This window comes from Xiphophorus maculatus, chromosome 9 (genome assembly GCF_002775205.1).
Source record: "Xiphophorus maculatus strain JP 163 A chromosome 9, X_maculatus-5.0-male, whole genome shotgun sequence".
Lineage (NCBI taxonomy): Eukaryota > Metazoa > Chordata > Actinopteri > Cyprinodontiformes > Poeciliidae > Xiphophorus > Xiphophorus maculatus.
In genome coordinates, this window is record NC_036451.1 from 4,869,497 (window position 1) to 4,885,932 (window position 16,436).

Here is a 16,436-nt window from a genome sequence, read left to right on the forward strand (position 1 = left end):
CTGTAAGTATTAGTGTCACAAGTCTTCCATTGAAAACTTACAGTATTTCTATAATTGTTTTGTCATTTAAGTCTTTAAATTACCAGATTTTGCACATCTTACAGCTTTGTCTTTCTGATGGCATCATTTTAAAGTATTAAATCAGATGTTATGACAAGTTTCTCAGTATTTAAGTACTTTTTACAGAATACTTTTAAAAAAATCTATCCATCTATTTATATTGCATATAGATGTATACACAGTAAGTTCAGCTTCCAGACATACAGGCATCAAAGAGCCATGTATGGATCTATAAAGCTGGCAAAGGCCAGTGGATAAATACGAGTAGGGCTCAACAATAAGATGAAGAAAGATTTATCCCAGGCAGCTCTACCTAACTCCAACTAAAAGGGGTGTTTTCCTGCCTTTTATAAGCTTATCCTATTAGCTACAGTTTCCCCACATTACAGAGCTAAAGCAGCCTTCAGGAGCACTTAACCTCCTGAGCACAGCAGAATGTGAGTTATTGTGAGCAGAAAATGGAGACAACCTCATGTAATGGTGCACGTCCTGATTATCTGCCTGTCTGGATATGCACACTGTTTGGTTTTTATTTTTGTCAGAGCAAAGTATCTCCAAAGCTGCCAGAGAGATTACCTTTAACTCAGTCATTTTAGTCATCAAGCTACTTTCCTACTCCATGCTCTTCTTTAAAATCTGTCAGTAAATGGCAAACAGAGTGAAATAAAACCTGGGATGGATGTTTACTTTTGCTCAGGAGAATCCACAATGCTGCCTGAACTACAAATTTACAAAAAGGGCTTACATTCCACAATATTTGGCTGTTATTCTTCACCATACACTGAATCACTAGACAGAGAAATATTCACTATTCAGGGAGATTCAGTGTTCGCCTTTTATTTAGATAAATTCTAACAAAAGCAACCACTATAGAAAGCATCTGTTGGATTTAAAAGCCATACGTAAACAGAACTCAGTGAGATAAATGAAGAGTCATCTTTTTCACATTGGTAAAGGCAATACAACATCCTCTAAGCTATAACTACTAAATATAAAACTAAACAACAAAATAACAAATGCTGAAAGCACAGTCAATTCTTTGAGTTTTTTTTATTTTTTTAAAACAAACATTTTTAATCTGAGCAAATTAATAAAAATACAAGATTTTTTTAAGCTGTGCTTTATAAAATTATTATTATTAGAAAGACAGTAGCAACATCCTAATGGTAACTATTCTTTTTAATTCAAGTCGCAAAATAAACCTGAATGCACAATGCTGTAACTGGGGTCCAACTGGAAAGAATGGGATTGAAATCGATTCTTTGTAATTGGACTGAATTGCCTATATATTTCTGCATACAAATTGGATCTGTTTATCTGTTGAAGAGCCTTGGAATGTTTGTTGTGAATTGCCTCTGTAACCAAATAAAATGTAATTATTTCAAACTATTAACTGAATAAGCTGACATGAAAACTTTTCAGCATGAAATTTCAGTCCTGTTTTATTTGTTTGCGTTTGCTTTTAGAAGTAAAGTCAAAAAGCCAACTCTTCAGATGAAAATAAATGTTTAAACTTACAAGTTAAACACATTAAAATTCCAGTGGCTTTTCCATAAAGATGAAACATTTAAACCATTAGCAAACATAATTCTACTTTTCATTTAATAGAACTCTGTGCTAGGATTTTACACAGATTTCCAGTTTGCATCAAAGCAGCTTTACTGGAACTTTAATAAAACAGCAAAGACTTTCCTTTTTTGAAAAGAATCCTAAGAAATTTTTAATGGAGAAATATTAAACTAGTCATACATTGCAGGACATATTTCTTCTTAACAGCAAAACACATTCAGTAGACCGGGTGATTTTGACAAGGACACAGAAGGATGCAGCACTGAAGTAATATTTCTCTTGACAATGAAAAATGAAAACCTTCTGGGCACAAACCAAGCACTAATACATTAGCAGGAGACCTCAGTGAAGTGCCCTACAGTAAATCACTTCATCTTCATCCAGCTCCTTAACCACAGCCATGTTTTTATAACAACATTCAGAGCAAACCTGGAAAATAAATAATTATTGGTATAGTCCTCCCTCTTCAGTTAGTTTTTAGGTATTGCAGTTGTACTTTTTCATTAACAAAAAAATTTACTGTCAGCAGTGTAAGAAGATTTCTGTCTGCACAGGTATTTACATACACAAAAATGCATTGCATTTGTACTGCTCTGATTTTAGAAATGCCTCAAAATAGATGCTATGATGAGAAAAGAACAACGTGGAGAGCAACAGCCGAAGATGTCAAATATTACTCATTTCTTCAAGCTTCAAGGGGTGTTGAAGGTTGGCCCGAGTCATACAGTAAAATGTGTTTTAGATAGTAGGACACATTTACTCCTGTTTAGGGATCACAAAATATGTTTTCTAAATGCAAAAACAATAAGATGTATATATTTTTACTTCTTTTATATTCAAATGATTACAAACACTAAGATTATTAGGTCCTACAAGATGCAGATGGAGATTGTTATGGCTTTGCATGTGTTTTACGACATCCGAGGAACAACTGTGGATGTATTTTAAGGCAACCTAAAAAAAAAAAAAAAAGGAAAGTGAAAAACTACTTCCTTGTGTAGCGTCGTTGGAAAATTGAAAATAAGCCCACAAATCTCATGAATTCTTGAAAAAAAAAAGTCAATTCTTTCACTTTCCTATTTTATATCACTGCTCATGCCTTTTATTCTGAGGATTTCACTTGACCAACACCTGTTCAGAAAGACAAGAAAAGATTCAACAAATGGTCCAGCATAATTGGACTTTTAATGACAACTATAAAAACTGGGAAAAATACAACATTGGGGGTTTTAGCCAAAGCAAGCAAACATTGCAGGAGGTCAGTCAAGATACAACTTGTAAATACACACACAGTTCTGGAGAGAAGCTTAAAATGCGCTAATTCTCGGCATGAATTTCAAACTGATTTTGGTCTTTGAAAGATAAATTTTAACAATTTTTTCATTCATGCTTTAACAATCATTCAAAATGCAACTTCAATAACTTTTTAAAAGTAGATTTGGCTGGACAAGTTTACATTTATCACGGATCTTCTCTAATTTACACATCAAAATTAGACAAACGGGCTCAAGTATACACAAAACCTATTTGGCTGAAACGTCCGTAGTACTTTGCACCTTAACCACAGGCTTTTCGCAGCCAATAAGCTTCTGGGATACATCTGAATGGATTGGAAGAGTTTACTTAAAGGGATTTGTTTCTTTGCGCAGGCCTGGAAGCCAGCCATAATCCACAAATTGTTAGTATAGCTGAGGTCAAAGCTTTTCAGAGGCTTAGTGTTAGCCAGCTTAATTCATACCACAACTAGTTTTGGTGTGTCTTCATGGAAACTGGAAGTCATTGACCTGTAGGAACACCAGGTTTCAACTATATGACTCAAACTGTCCCACACAGATGAGAGGGAATTGATTAGGATGTTCATGACTAACCCAACCATCAAGCCAAACATTAACTGGAAGCTCCTGAATCAGAACCATCTCAACCCAATCTCCACTGAGTTTTATTTTACAAGACTGAGAAGCTGTTGACCAAGAAAAAGAGTTTGCAAACAGTGACCAGCAACACTTTATTTTGACAGACAACAAAGTTACTAATGTTTGAAACAGTCAAGTTAAGGATTTAAACCTAAGATTAAACCAATGGCGGTAAAAATACTAACAACAGGTAATGCCCAACAATTGATGCCAAAAATACAGGATATAGCAGACACGTCATTGCCACAGTCCAGATCTCAGCCCTTTGAAAATGTATGGACTATGCTTTAAACCCGGGTCTCCTTCATAAAAATAACGTAATAAGAAATGTACAAATATCCAGACAGATTTATTCCAGAAGCCTGGTGATGGGTGCAAACATTTAATCACATTTAGGTGTTTATGTTAGGGTATTTCTGTATAATTTTGCCCCAAATTTATTCATACAAATATGTGAAAAAATTCAAACTTGCACACCAAAATCTCCTTTTTAAAATAAGAATCATTGGACATTGTTTTGGTCATTCCACAAAAGACAAAGAATGGTTCAAAAATATAATTAAAAACCAAAACTTATTTCCATCCACTCATGCCCATGAGAAATGGATGGGTCTTTCTGACCAGAACTGCTGGTAAACATAACTGCAAAATCCAGCTTTGTTAGTAGAAATTAATCAATGTCTCTGAGGTGAACTTTATTGGTGGGGTAAATGCTTTCCATATCTGTGTGTGACCATGCGCCCTTACGGAGCTCAGTAACCAGGTCAGATGTACAGCTTAAAATGATTTGCAAACCTGCCTAAAAGAATCTTGAACTTGTAAAATGTGCTTAACTTAAATGCTGGAAAAATACTTAAAACATTGTATAAATACGTGCCAACAGTAAAAGGAAAAAAATCTAAGTAATGTGCTCAAAAAACTGGAATTTTATTTGGAAATATATTGCAGTAAAACCAAACAAAAATGTGATCCCAGTTTTGAAGCCATTATCATCCTGTAAGATGGAAAAAAAAAGAGAACATGATTGGAACATTCAGTTTATATTCCAGACTTCAATTAACAGGCCTGTATCTGTGCAATTTAAAGTCCACAATAACAACATCGACTCTAAACCCTTCAAGTTTTAGGCGAACAGCTGTTCCACTGTATCGCTAATGCTAGATTTTAAAATATGTTATAAAATATGCATATTAACTGAACACATACTAGAGCTGTAAAGTCCAGCACAAAATGAACTGTTAAATTCCGTTTAAAATGGATTTCTGGGAGGCAAGGCCACTCCGTTTTAGGATGAAATGTCCATCCACATGGTACAGGTCGGCGTAACAGTTACTTCAGTCAAAGTCAGTACTTTGTTCTGATCTTTTAGGCCATAAAATCCTCTCAGAGTGGTAAGTGTAAGAAGCAGAATGAACTTACTGTGTAAAGTCCTGAAACAGCACCTCATATTGACACTTCAGGCTTTTTCCAAGGGTCAGTAGGGGGCCACTTCAGTAGCTCTTTGCAAGTTTGCAAAAAAAAAAAAAAAAAAAGGAAGGAAGAAAATAATCAGCTTAAATACAGACCGACTTTTCACCTCCCAAAGTCACCAGAAGTCAGCAAAAACTGCTCTGCTTGTCAATTACAGAAGCAGATGGCAGTAAGGACTCCCTGAAAATACAGATGGCCAAGCTGTGTTAGCTTATGTAGCCCGACAGTCAGTCAAAACGTCACGTGAAAGAACAGGACAGGCAGCCTCATATGACCAGCCAACCACACAGCGGGTGAAGGCAGCCGTTCAGTCGTTGAGACGACAGTCGCAGAGCTCCTTGTAGATTCTCTTTCGGATTTGAGGCATGTTGTTCTGGCTGAACAGTAGCGGCTGCTTCACAGAGAGACGGCGGCAGTACTGGCAGAAAGTAAAGACAAATAGTGCAGGGGAAAATGACCCGTAAATATTAAAGAGGGAACTCAGATGATTTGTCTACTGAACAAAGTAAAGGTGGCAAAACAGAAACAAGAATAACATCTTACCTCAAGGACAAAAACACCACAGTCGCTGTCATTTTTTTGCTGTGGGATGCCCTGTTAGGACAAGTCAGCAAGGCAAAGACTTAATTTTTTCTGAACTAGCCTTTGTATGCCTCTATAAGTAACTATTTACATGCATGCAGCTGTTCTATCTTTGCTGTGCTAAGCAGACACTAAGTTTTGAATAAATACAAGAAATCTGATTACAATTACCATGTGCAATGTAAATATTTTAGCAGCTTGAACAGATGGAACAATAAATTTAATCAGAGGTCAAGGTTACCTTGATGATGGCGATCTTCCAGCCCTTCTGGAAAGCTGCCTGCTTTTTTTCTCTGGCTTCAGACTGAAGATACTTCATGATGTTCTGAGGACAATATAAACACACAGTTATAGTAGGACAACGAGACTCTTCCACAATTCAGAGACAGACTTTCAATATTATAGAATAGAATAGAAGTACTTTATTCATCCCAGCAGGGAAATTACTTCGCAGTTACAGCATAGAGACAAGACAAGACAAGAGACAAGACACAATAACAACGTCCGGGTGTTGAGTCTGGAGTTTGGCTGTGGCAGAGCTGATGACGTCACAGGCCACCGCTGCATCAGCTGATAGGGGAATGTAAACAGCGATCAAAATGGCGGACGTAAACTCCCTCGGTAAATAACACGGCCGCATTCCCACAGCCAGAAGTTCAATGTCCGGGCTACAAATCTGTTCCTTCACGTTAACATGACCGGGATTACACCACCTCTCACTCACATAAAGTGCAATCCCGCCGCCCCTCTTCTTCCGACTCTTGGAATAGTCCCTGTCCCCGCGCACCAAGGAAAATCCAGGGACCTCCATGCTGTAGTTCGGAATAAGCGAGTGCAGCCAGGTTTCCGTGAAGCAGAGATACTGCACTCCCAGTACTCCTTCTGGGTCCTAACCAGCGCCGTGAGTTCGTCTGTCCTATTTCCCAAGACCTCACGTTCCCCACAATAATCGCCGGTACCGCTGGCCTTAAATGCGCCGTCTCCTCTTCTACTTCCGTTTAACTCCAGACCCGCAGCCCCGTCTTCTCCTCCGTAACTCCTCCGGGACCACAGGCCCGTCTCCGGGCAGCAGCAGAGGCCCACACAGCGCAATCAGCCGTTCACGCGAGCAAACAATGCCGCTACTCCGCGCGGCGAGGTTCTCCGCAACCAAGAGTATAAAAAGTAGCAGAAGAACGCGGAGAACATCGACAGAACCACATCCAGCCATTGTAGAAAGCCCAACTGATGATCCATGGGTTCTTCAAGCACGGATCATTAATCGGTTACAGCAAATATACACAGACAAACACACATGACGGGAGCTGCGTCTGCAGGCAGCCAGCTGCGCCGGCGCCATCTTGACGAATATTACAAGTTAAGGTAAGCGAGTGAATTCATATCTTTACAGAAACACCAAGGCACCATGTGAAGAGCAGCTAATATGCAGTGCTTTACCAAAGTATCCACTGCAGGAACCTTTTTTCAAGAAAAAGGTGAAGGGTTTTTGCTACCCTTGTTGTTTCCTCTGCAGGAACTAGGGTCAAATCTAACTACCAGGATAGAAATTGGGTCTGGAAAATACATTTAAATGGCACAACAGTGAAAACTTGTTACTTTGGACAAACTTGCTAAAAAGGTTTTTTCCTGTTTTCATGAAGTATGGGGATAATATAATAGTGTGAGGAATTGTTTTTTTAATCAAGTCATTTTTTGTCAATAGGTTGCGCACTACATTCATTTTTTAAGGATAATTTTGAATAAACTTTCAATGTCTCATTGAAGAAAATGTATGACACTTAAAAACAAAGATAAAGTTATTTTTTTCTTCACAGAGAGTAAAAATTTCAGATTATATTCTGCAATCAGAATATACTCACATTTGTGGTGTGTCTGAAGACAATGCCTTGGCTGTCGTAGTAGCTGATGGTTTTGGTTGCCATTGTGATTGCGATGAGAGACCAGTGGATTTCTAAATGGATGGGAATCAACAACAACCATTTGGAGAACAAGTCAACCTGAAAAACAAAACATAACAGTTGAGGTTATTAGGATGCATTACTAAAAGTAAAAGTAAAACAGAAAACAGAAAACATGGGGGGGGGCTGTTCTTTAGTTTGACTCTAGAGAAAGTTTGCAGAGATTATGGTTAATATGTTATTTAGAAATGAAGGTTGGAAGATTATTGCTATATTAATTTCTTGCACACTTTAGACTATGGACCTTGTGCAACCAGAATGAAAAAAAAGTCGACATCAATCAAAACCTTATTTCCTGGAGCATCAAAAGATGAAACTCTTACTATGAGACACACATCAAGCTACAACCATTGGGAATGTAATTTCTTCCTTACTTTTTTGGTCCATCTCTTCACACCTTCATAACCTTTGGCAACCAGTTGCTTGTAGAAAAAGCTGTTGAAAAAGTGAACCTAAAAGGTCAAAAGGGAAAGAGAAATAGGTATTAAACATTTGAAATTTTTTAGCTCAGTTCAAGTTTGAAGTAATTGCTGGACTTCTAATGATCCTAGTGATGATACAACTCCAGTAAGAAGTGGATTCAAAATTTTGAATTTTTTAAATGTTCTGATGTGCCCACAACTCTACCTGCACCCTCCCCCCCAAAAAAATTTAACATCTAGACAAACTAGATGTTACATCTTAAGATGTTATGTTTTAATACCCCATTAAAATGCCCGAAAAAGATTGTGTACATTTTTGATAGCAACTGCACATATTTTATGGCTACTGCCATCAGGCAAGAGATACAGAGCAATAAAAACCAGGACAAATCGCCAATAAAACAGTTTTTACCCGATGGCAATCATGGCACTAAATTCAAAGGCATAAGAACTTCTGCTCTTGACACCACTTTGTTATAAATGTAAATTCTGTTGCGACACCTCCAGGCGCTGCAACCATCTTCTGATGTCTAAGTTTATTTCTCATTTTGTACTATTCATTTCTTTATCTTGGTATATTACGTATATACACATAACCTGCATCTTAACTCGAGTCGAGCAAATCTCAATCTCGTAATCTGTTGATGACAATGACAAATAAATCTTATCTTATCTTTATTTGGAAATGTGCTGGCAGGCCTATACACACTTACCTTCTGCTCTGCTACATCCATAATGAGTTCTCCATACATGTTAATAATCTGAATTTGAGAAATAAAAAAACAGGAGAAAGATATTTTTAAAATACTTGATCAAGCATGTTTAAATCCAGAAGATTTATAAATAATCACGTAAAATATTGCAGAGAATACAGAACAAACAATTGATTTGCTTGAAAAATAAAAAGCTGACATATAAGACACAAGTATCCACAATCTTTCTTTACCTGATCATTAAGCCAGTTCTGATCCTCCAGGGTGCCAAGGTCCTCCAGCCTCAGATTGTGTTTATTATACGTGACCATGAAGCCTGCAACAGGAGCAGATGCCAGGCCAGCCCTGTATCGACTCATCTCTGCTTTAATGTCCACTTCACTGAAACAGATGAGAAGCAGACACACAGAGAGTTTCTTATTTTGCATTTTTTTTGTTACTGGCATTTAAAGCATTACATTTCTGATATACATGAAACACGGTACAACCTTGGAAATTAAACAGAAAACAATTATTTTACAACAAAAATGATTTGTCTACATACAGAGGCAAAATAACAGCACTCACAGTCCTCTGCACATATTTATTTAAGTGTTTTACAGTCATGATAAAGGCCAAACCACACAATATAAATAAAACAAATAATACAAAAACTCCATGAACAGCAATTACACTGTAGGATATCAACTGTTTTGCAGCACAAATCAACATAACCTTTTTTTTTGAAGGAACACAATGTTTTTTTTCTCCAAAACACAAAATTTATTGTGTTGTAGTTTTATATATAACTTTTATAGTGTAGTGAAAAAAAGTGTTTCTGTTCATATTAGCCAAAGATTACACAAGTAAACACAATACACAGTGTTTAAAAGAAGGTGGTAATTATAACGGGGGAAAGAATCCAGACCTACATGGTGCTGTGTGAAAAAGTGACTGCCTGCCTTGAAAATGAAAATGGAAGACTTTGAAGTGTCAGGCCAACAAAAGACTCAAGCCAATCATGGCAAATGACAGATTGCAGTTATGTGGCTGAGGACGGCCAAAGCAGTGAGTAGGTTCAGGGGTTTTCCATACAGGGATGTAAAAAAGTGTAGGTTTGGATATTTTTCCCCTGGCATTATTTTTTCTGACAAAACTACAATAATTCAGAAGACCAACATGTTCTCTATTTGGAAAAAAAAACAACCTTACATGTGTGGCAGCCCCGCTGGATTTTGAATGGAAGATTTCCAGCTGATTTTTCTTATGGATTATATCGCATTTATTTTGAAACTCTGAGGCCTCAACAGTTCAAGAGTTTCTGCAGGTTTCACCAACTCAAATTTAGGACATATTTTTAAGACCATTATGAACAGAATTTAAGACTTGTATCCCAACAGAAATGTACAAACTACACTGAGCCAACTGGTGTTAAATTTGCCCTTACCCATGGCAGATACAAAAAAATATATCTAGCTGGCTACACAGCGAGCTGGAAAGAGCATATTAGCAGCAAGTTACCCATAGTCTGACCTGCCTCGAGTCAACATAGCGCAATGAAGATGTCTCAAACTTTTACCTGACAGAAAGGTCCAGCGAGAAACAAAAAAATACATACAATATATGAGACTAAATAGAGCTGCCAACATAAACTTTAAGACCTGTTACTAACTTATCAAAGGCCAACTTACTTTTAAACAAATTTAAGACGGTGCGCATATTCCTAAACATATAAACTTGTGAGTTTTTTAACTACAGAAAAATGTGATCAAGAGGAATAAAAATCAGTGATAAATTCAACATTTCTTTTCAATAACAATTAAATTAGCCTCTAGTGTATATGCCTATAAGTGGTTTTTACTAACCTGCTGCTGAGGTCAGAGTTGCTTGTCTTTTTCAGGTGTTCTAGGACATCAGATTCAGCAAGAGGAATGAAGCTGCCATATTTTATGTAGAAGCTCTCCAGAAACTCTAGAAAAACAGAAGTCAAAAGAAGTTTGTTCATACCTGTCAACAGTACAAGTAAACAAAAAAATGCTGAGATTAAAAAAAAAAACAAACAAGCAAGATGAGGCAAGTTTATTCTGGTAGCACCATTCAGACATGAGATAGTACATATTTCTAGACATAAAAAGGGAAAGGAAGAAAAATTAAAGATGAAAACTACATAAAATTTAGGTGAAAGCAAACCAATAACAGAAAAGTACAAATGAGATTTAAAGTAGGTGTCTAAATAATGAGTCTAATTAGGATTTTTATATGTAACAACTTTGTTGCTGGAAATTCAGCACAAGTCTGTTGTATTTCTCTTACAATAGCTGCATGTTTCCACTATAAAGCAGCAATAAAAATTTAACAGGTTAGGCTACAAAATTTCACAAAATGTCTTCACTCTAGCTATGTAAAACAAACAGCTGTGTATCAGAAATTAAGGGAATATGGAAACAGATTTCTTAACTACATATAATCTGCTGTTTATATCAAGCCTGTATTTATAAGAGCTACACAAGTCAGGTCATAAATATTTTAGGAATGTCATGTAACAGAATACTTTGCATTACATGATGGAGCTAGATAAGGCCACATGAAGAGCAAAGATTGGATTTCAGCCCAGGACTGTGGACACACTTTATGTATTAAATGTATTAAAATGGCCCAGCTTAGCACTCGGGCTAAAGAAGCAGAACATACTACTAAGGGACAGGAACTCTTAAGCTTCAAAAAGGGCTCGTCTTTGCAGACATATTGTAAAAATGCGTTATGAGAAAGATCTGTTACAGCACTTCTGTAAAAGGATATGAGCGCCTGCTTCTGGTGGAGCAGTCTGTGAGGATTCATTGATATGAAAGTGTTTCGATTTTTACTTCCGGAGTTGCTAATCTGCAGCAAAACTGTCAACATTTTGCATGGACAGACATTTTGCATTTCCAGGTTACACAAATATTCCATGATAATCTCCAGGTAATCTAGATAAGATTGCAAAATGCATGTGTTATGAGAGCTGGTGTAGCTTTACCATCATGGGTTTTTTTTTTTATTTCTCTAGATGCTGCCAGATGAAAAACATAGCGTGTTTTAAAAGAGTGAACCTGAATTTTAGAATTATTGTCACCTTCAAATTGTGCATGTCAAGTAGTTGGGTAAAGTCGTAACAATAGTATTTTCTCCAAAATAGGTTTTACTTTGGTTTAAAATGGAAAATTAGTGTGTATATAGAGGCCATGATGTCCTCTGAGAGAGAGAGACTGACTCCACTAACATCACTATATTTAGTTCATAAACATTGTCTTGTTTGAATTTCCCTTCTGTGTTATTGCTAGAGATGGGCCAAACCATTGGCTGAAGAACATAGTGTAATATTAGTCTTTTCCACAAACTTTGGTCAAATCCTGAAAAATAGACTTTGAACTACTTTCACTTTAAAACTGCATCAATCAACCGCACATTATTTAATGGACTTTTTTGGTTGTTAGTAAAGATTAAACGGTTGGTAGAAATATGCTTTGGTACAACGATCTGGACAGTCTTCAGTTTTTGTTGGAATCAAAACTATTTCCGATATCAGACAGTCCCTCCAGGATCCAGGATTTCGTGGCGCTACTTTAGAAATATTAGCAAGGAATTTAGCGTAATTTTCTTCCTTATTTAACCCCTTTCAAAATCTACTTATAGAAGAAAAAAAAAGATGAAAAAAGCAGATTAAATGAACAACAAGTAAGGCTCAGTCAGTAATGTAGTAGAAAAAATACTGCCACCTGCAATACTGGAGGTGGGAGTTAATGATTTAAACCCAGTATTTTTGACCATTTTTGCAGAAATTCAATACAGACTACCTCAAAAAATGCAAGGAGCTGTTGATTTTACAAAAACTGAAGGTACTGATTGTTGAACCTGCAGTTCAAGGTGGAAGTTCCTTCCAATTTTGACAACTTATTTAAAGAAAATTAAGCATATATAACCAACTGAGTACTACAAAGTGTGTTTTACCGTGAATAGCGTCTTTAAGCTGCTCCAGCCTCTCTTGATTCTGAATATCTGTGTCCATCATTTTATCTTCTGCCTGGTCATTTGGCAACATGTCATCCATTTCGTCTGTCACCCAAGAACAAGGATGACAGTACAGTCTGTGGTCTCTTAATGCCCAGGAGTGCTCTAGGCTAACACTTATCGGGTTTAAAGAGGCAAACCCAGTGGAGCTAGACATTTTACCCTCCACTGGTGAGGATGTTAGATCATGGTTTCTTTGTGAGGCAACGTTTCCATTAGGCAAAGGTACTGGTAAAGAAACCTGTTCTATCCCATCATGTGTTTGGTCCACCTGCATCTCAGAGTCCAGGTCTCCAGAAATCTCTGACCTTGTAGCAGATTTCCGTGGGATGGTCAGCACCCCATCGCCAAGTTCTGTCACAATAATGGTGTCCTCTTCCATCTCGTCCTCCGAGTCAGACAAGTGTACCAATTCTCCATTTTCAATAGGGAATTTACCTGAAGTAGAGTTTTTTTGGTGTTCGTGGTCTGTCTGTACATCATGTATCTTCTCTGGTTCTTCCACTAGCACTGACTCAGCTAAGGCACCTGTTCTCGAACTTGTGACATAATCTTTATCTTTGCTGCTTATCTGAATACCTTCCATTTTCTCTTGTTCACTGTCTTGACCCTTGTCAACGCCCCTTCCTCTGCCCCGACCTCTCACCATCACTGCTCCCCTACCTCGACCTCTTCCCATTCCTGCTCCCCTACCTCGACCTCTGGCCACTACCGCTTCCTCATGTACTGGTCCTAAAACCGTTGGATCCACATCCTTTTTATCAACACTTTCCTCATGTATTGCAACAGCAAACCCTGACGGTTCCATCAAGATGTCTTCCATTTTCAGTGCAGCTCCATTTGTTTGAGCAGCACAGTTATTTTTTGGTCCATCTTGTGTAATTGGTGGAGCCGCCTTGGTGGCAGGGCTTTGTGACTTTGTATCAGAGCTCTGCAAATTCCCCAGTCTATCGTCTTCATCTTCTGTTTCCTGTATATTTTCTCCACTTAAATTAATGTTCCTGACTCCTGTCAACTGCAGTGGCTTTCTTGCAGGGGTGTCACCAAAGTCTCTGTTTGCTCCCCTGCCTTTACCTCTACCTCTCCCCTTTCCATTTCCCCTGCCTCTGCCTGGAGTTTCAACATTGTGCCCCCTACTGTTGGGGCCACAACAATCACAGGCCTTAGGAGTCCTTTTCCGGCCTGATCTACGGCCATTGAGTTGGTCCTGAGCAGAGGTTGGTGCGGGTGTGCTGGGGCTGCTGGATGCTGAGCTTGACTTGGTGCTCAATGCTCTTGTTGCGGTAGCAACATGGTGATGAGCCTCAGCAGGAGTCTCAGCAAGGGGCTGTGGTAGTTCTGAAAGGGAAGTTGGGTCTGTGGAGGTTTGGCTTAGGTCCTGTTCTGTAGCACCTCTGGGACACGACACCGAAAGAGGTGCTTTAGAACAAACAGTCAGGTGAGGCGAGGCAGATGGTGTTGTCATTGGGGAATTAGAGCTGCTGTGAACCATGACGTCCGCCTTTGGCTCTTTAACCCCATCCCCAATGCTCTCTCTATGCACTGCTACTGTCTCCTCCCTTTCAGCTTGCTGGCTTACAAATAAAGTGGATTGCTCCACCTTTTACATCTCACACTTTCCTCCATACATTAGTGGCAAAATTATTTTGACAACAGGAATCAAGATGAGACGGCTCTCCGGGGTCACAGCAGCACTGTCTCCTAAAAGGAGTGAAATGAAATAAGAAAATAATTAGACAAGAAAATGATCCAGTTAGCAGTTAAACTCAGTTTTCATGACAGATACACAAACATAAACAACACTTGAACAAAATAACACCATTGTGCTCAGATCAGATCACAGATTTTTATAAACACTAATTTATTCCCAATATTTTAGTGACGTCAAAATATACAAGATATTACTTCTACTTGTATAGAACATTTTACCTATTAGGTAAAAGTATATAACATATTATTGATCTCTACCTTAGATAGTTTCACTCCTCTGTGAATTACTAACTGTGACTTTTGTTGCAAAGCCTCATAGCAACACATTCTTTATTGTGAATGCTAGAAAACCCCCTTTTTCTTTTTCTATATAGTGTATTTCCCAGAAAGAACACAACGTTGACATTCTGTGTTTAAAAAATGTTTTGTTTTGTTTTTTTTCTGGAATTGCACCACTCATATGGCAGCATGTTGGAGCAGCTCTGTTATATTAGTTCTGATTTGTTCTTTTGTAGGTTTCTGAAAATAACGTTTTGGTTGAGGAGTTGCTTTTTTTTGGTGATTATTCATTCTGGTTTTGGATGGGCAGAAAGAAAGGATTTTGATCTTACTTTTTTTTCTTTCAGGCAGCTGTTAATCATGGCAACATTGAGTTGATCAGTTAGCATCTCAGAAGCTCAAATAACACCTGAACTATCACCTCAAAATCCCAGAGGAGTTGAAAAAAAGGCTTCATGGCTGAAGAGCAAAACCGAAGTGTGGCGAGAAGGAGAAACGTTCAAACCATCTCTTCCATCAGTAACAATGGGAAATGATCATATCCACAAATCTGATGTCTCTCTGCCCATCTTCCTTACCATAGAGATGGACAGAGATTTAAGGAAGTGCAGCAAAATGTGCATTAAAAGCAAATTAGGTGGATAAGCAATGCTTGCCAACAGCTGATGATGTAATTCAGGACATGTTTTTGTGAAATATCATCTCTGCTGCCTGAAATTTGAGCTGTGAACATATCATGACAGTCATTTGACTGTCAACAGTCTTCAGTCAGAAGGCTCTTCAGATTTGTTGCAAGAGTGCCTGCTACTGCAAATCCTTCCTGCCCACAGCATCACTATCCACGACACTTACGATAGTTGGATTAAAGTAGCAACGGCAACATTTTTTTCCCTTTAATAAATAAAGAATTTTGAATTTTATTTTCATTGGTCAAGTGTAAAATAATTTATTCGATGTCATAATAACCGAATTTAAAAAAATACATCATTCATGCCATTTCAATAAATGCACATTCAATAACATTTTGATTGGTGCAATGGTTATTTCAATGCTAAACTTCACGTTTTAGTGTACAAAAGCAAAACTATAACATAAGGAAAACGTTTGAAATTACAGCTACAATTCGAAAAAAAATATGAGCAAAATAGCAGCGAAATTTCAGTATTTAGTATGTTTGATTCTTGAGCCCACTAGTCTTTAGCATCTCTATGAATGACGGCAGAAACTAACAATTCGTATAAAGGGAATAATTAACACTACCGCCTTAATTAAGATTATCCAACATGTTGCACCAGACGAACGGAGCAAATTCACGTTTATTAAACTGTATCAACTATCAACAAGTTAATTATTGAACTGAAGTGTAACGTTTCACAAAGTTTTGCATAAGTTTTCCCATTTCCCTGAAGCTAGCTGACTCGGCTAGCTGCAGACAAAACACAAAGCGGCAATTTCCTCCATTTTCAGAGGGAAGTGCGAATGCGTATGAACGTGAAGGAGCTACGTCTCCAGATTCGGGGAAGTAAACGTTTGCACAAGTCAAAACCAAAGCATAAATTCAAAATAGGCGTCGTTAAACACCACCTTGCCTGTAAAAATATCAACCTGGGTTCCGTCTGGCCACGATTTGAAGAAACAATCCGAGCTTTCGTCGCCCCTTCATTGCGTCATGACGTCGGCCTCGTCTCCTCAACTTTACCGACGTCCGGTGTTGTGTCGAAAAACGCCCCCCTC

At 37.9% G+C, this 16,436-nt stretch overlaps 1 protein-coding gene across 3 annotated transcripts; it reads right to left on the bottom strand.

Moving 5' to 3' along the window:
- Nucleotides 1-1,760: 1,760 nt before the first annotated feature.
- Nucleotides 1,761-16,374, bottom strand: LOC102234277. 3 transcript variants are annotated; one of them, XR_002753304.1, is made up of 11 exons: nucleotides 16,287-16,374; nucleotides 12,654-14,414; nucleotides 10,532-10,637; nucleotides 8,921-9,068; nucleotides 8,688-8,735; nucleotides 7,927-8,004; nucleotides 7,454-7,591; nucleotides 5,836-5,919; nucleotides 5,556-5,606; nucleotides 4,962-5,430; nucleotides 1,761-4,536 (listed from the first exon to the last, which is right to left on the bottom strand). XR_002753304.1 is itself a non-coding variant. In XM_023340004.1 (10 exons), exons 2-10 carry the CDS (start codon nucleotides 14,203-14,205, stop codon nucleotides 5,320-5,322), a joined length of 2,316 nt encoding a protein of 771 aa, XP_023195772.1. In that variant the 5' UTR covers nucleotides 14,206-14,414; nucleotides 16,287-16,374; the 3' UTR covers nucleotides 1,761-5,319. The 3 variants fall into 3 exon arrangements, 2 of the variants coding, with proteins under 2 accessions (XP_023195772.1, XP_023195773.1); XM_023340004.1 differs by having other exon boundaries at nucleotides 1,761-5,430; XM_023340005.1 differs by having other exon boundaries at nucleotides 1,761-5,430; nucleotides 16,308-16,365.
- Between the last annotated feature and the right edge of the window lie 62 nt (nucleotides 16,375-16,436).

What these genes read in the sequence shown, in the direction of transcription:
- LOC102234277 (XM_023340004.1), bottom strand. Translation starts at nt 14,205, where the DNA reads ATGGTTCACAGCAGCTCTAATTCCCCAATGACAACACCATCTGCCTCG. An exon ending in GCTTAAAGACGCTATTCACG is followed by an intron (nt 10,638 to 12,653) that starts GTAAAACACACT and finishes CTGTTTTTCTAG; the next exon opens with AGTTTCTGGAGAGCTTCTAC. An exon ending in AACTCTGACCTCAGCAGCAG is followed by an intron (nt 9,069 to 10,531) that starts GTTAGTAAAAAC and finishes CATCTGTTTCAG; the next exon opens with TGAAGTGGACATTAAAGCAG.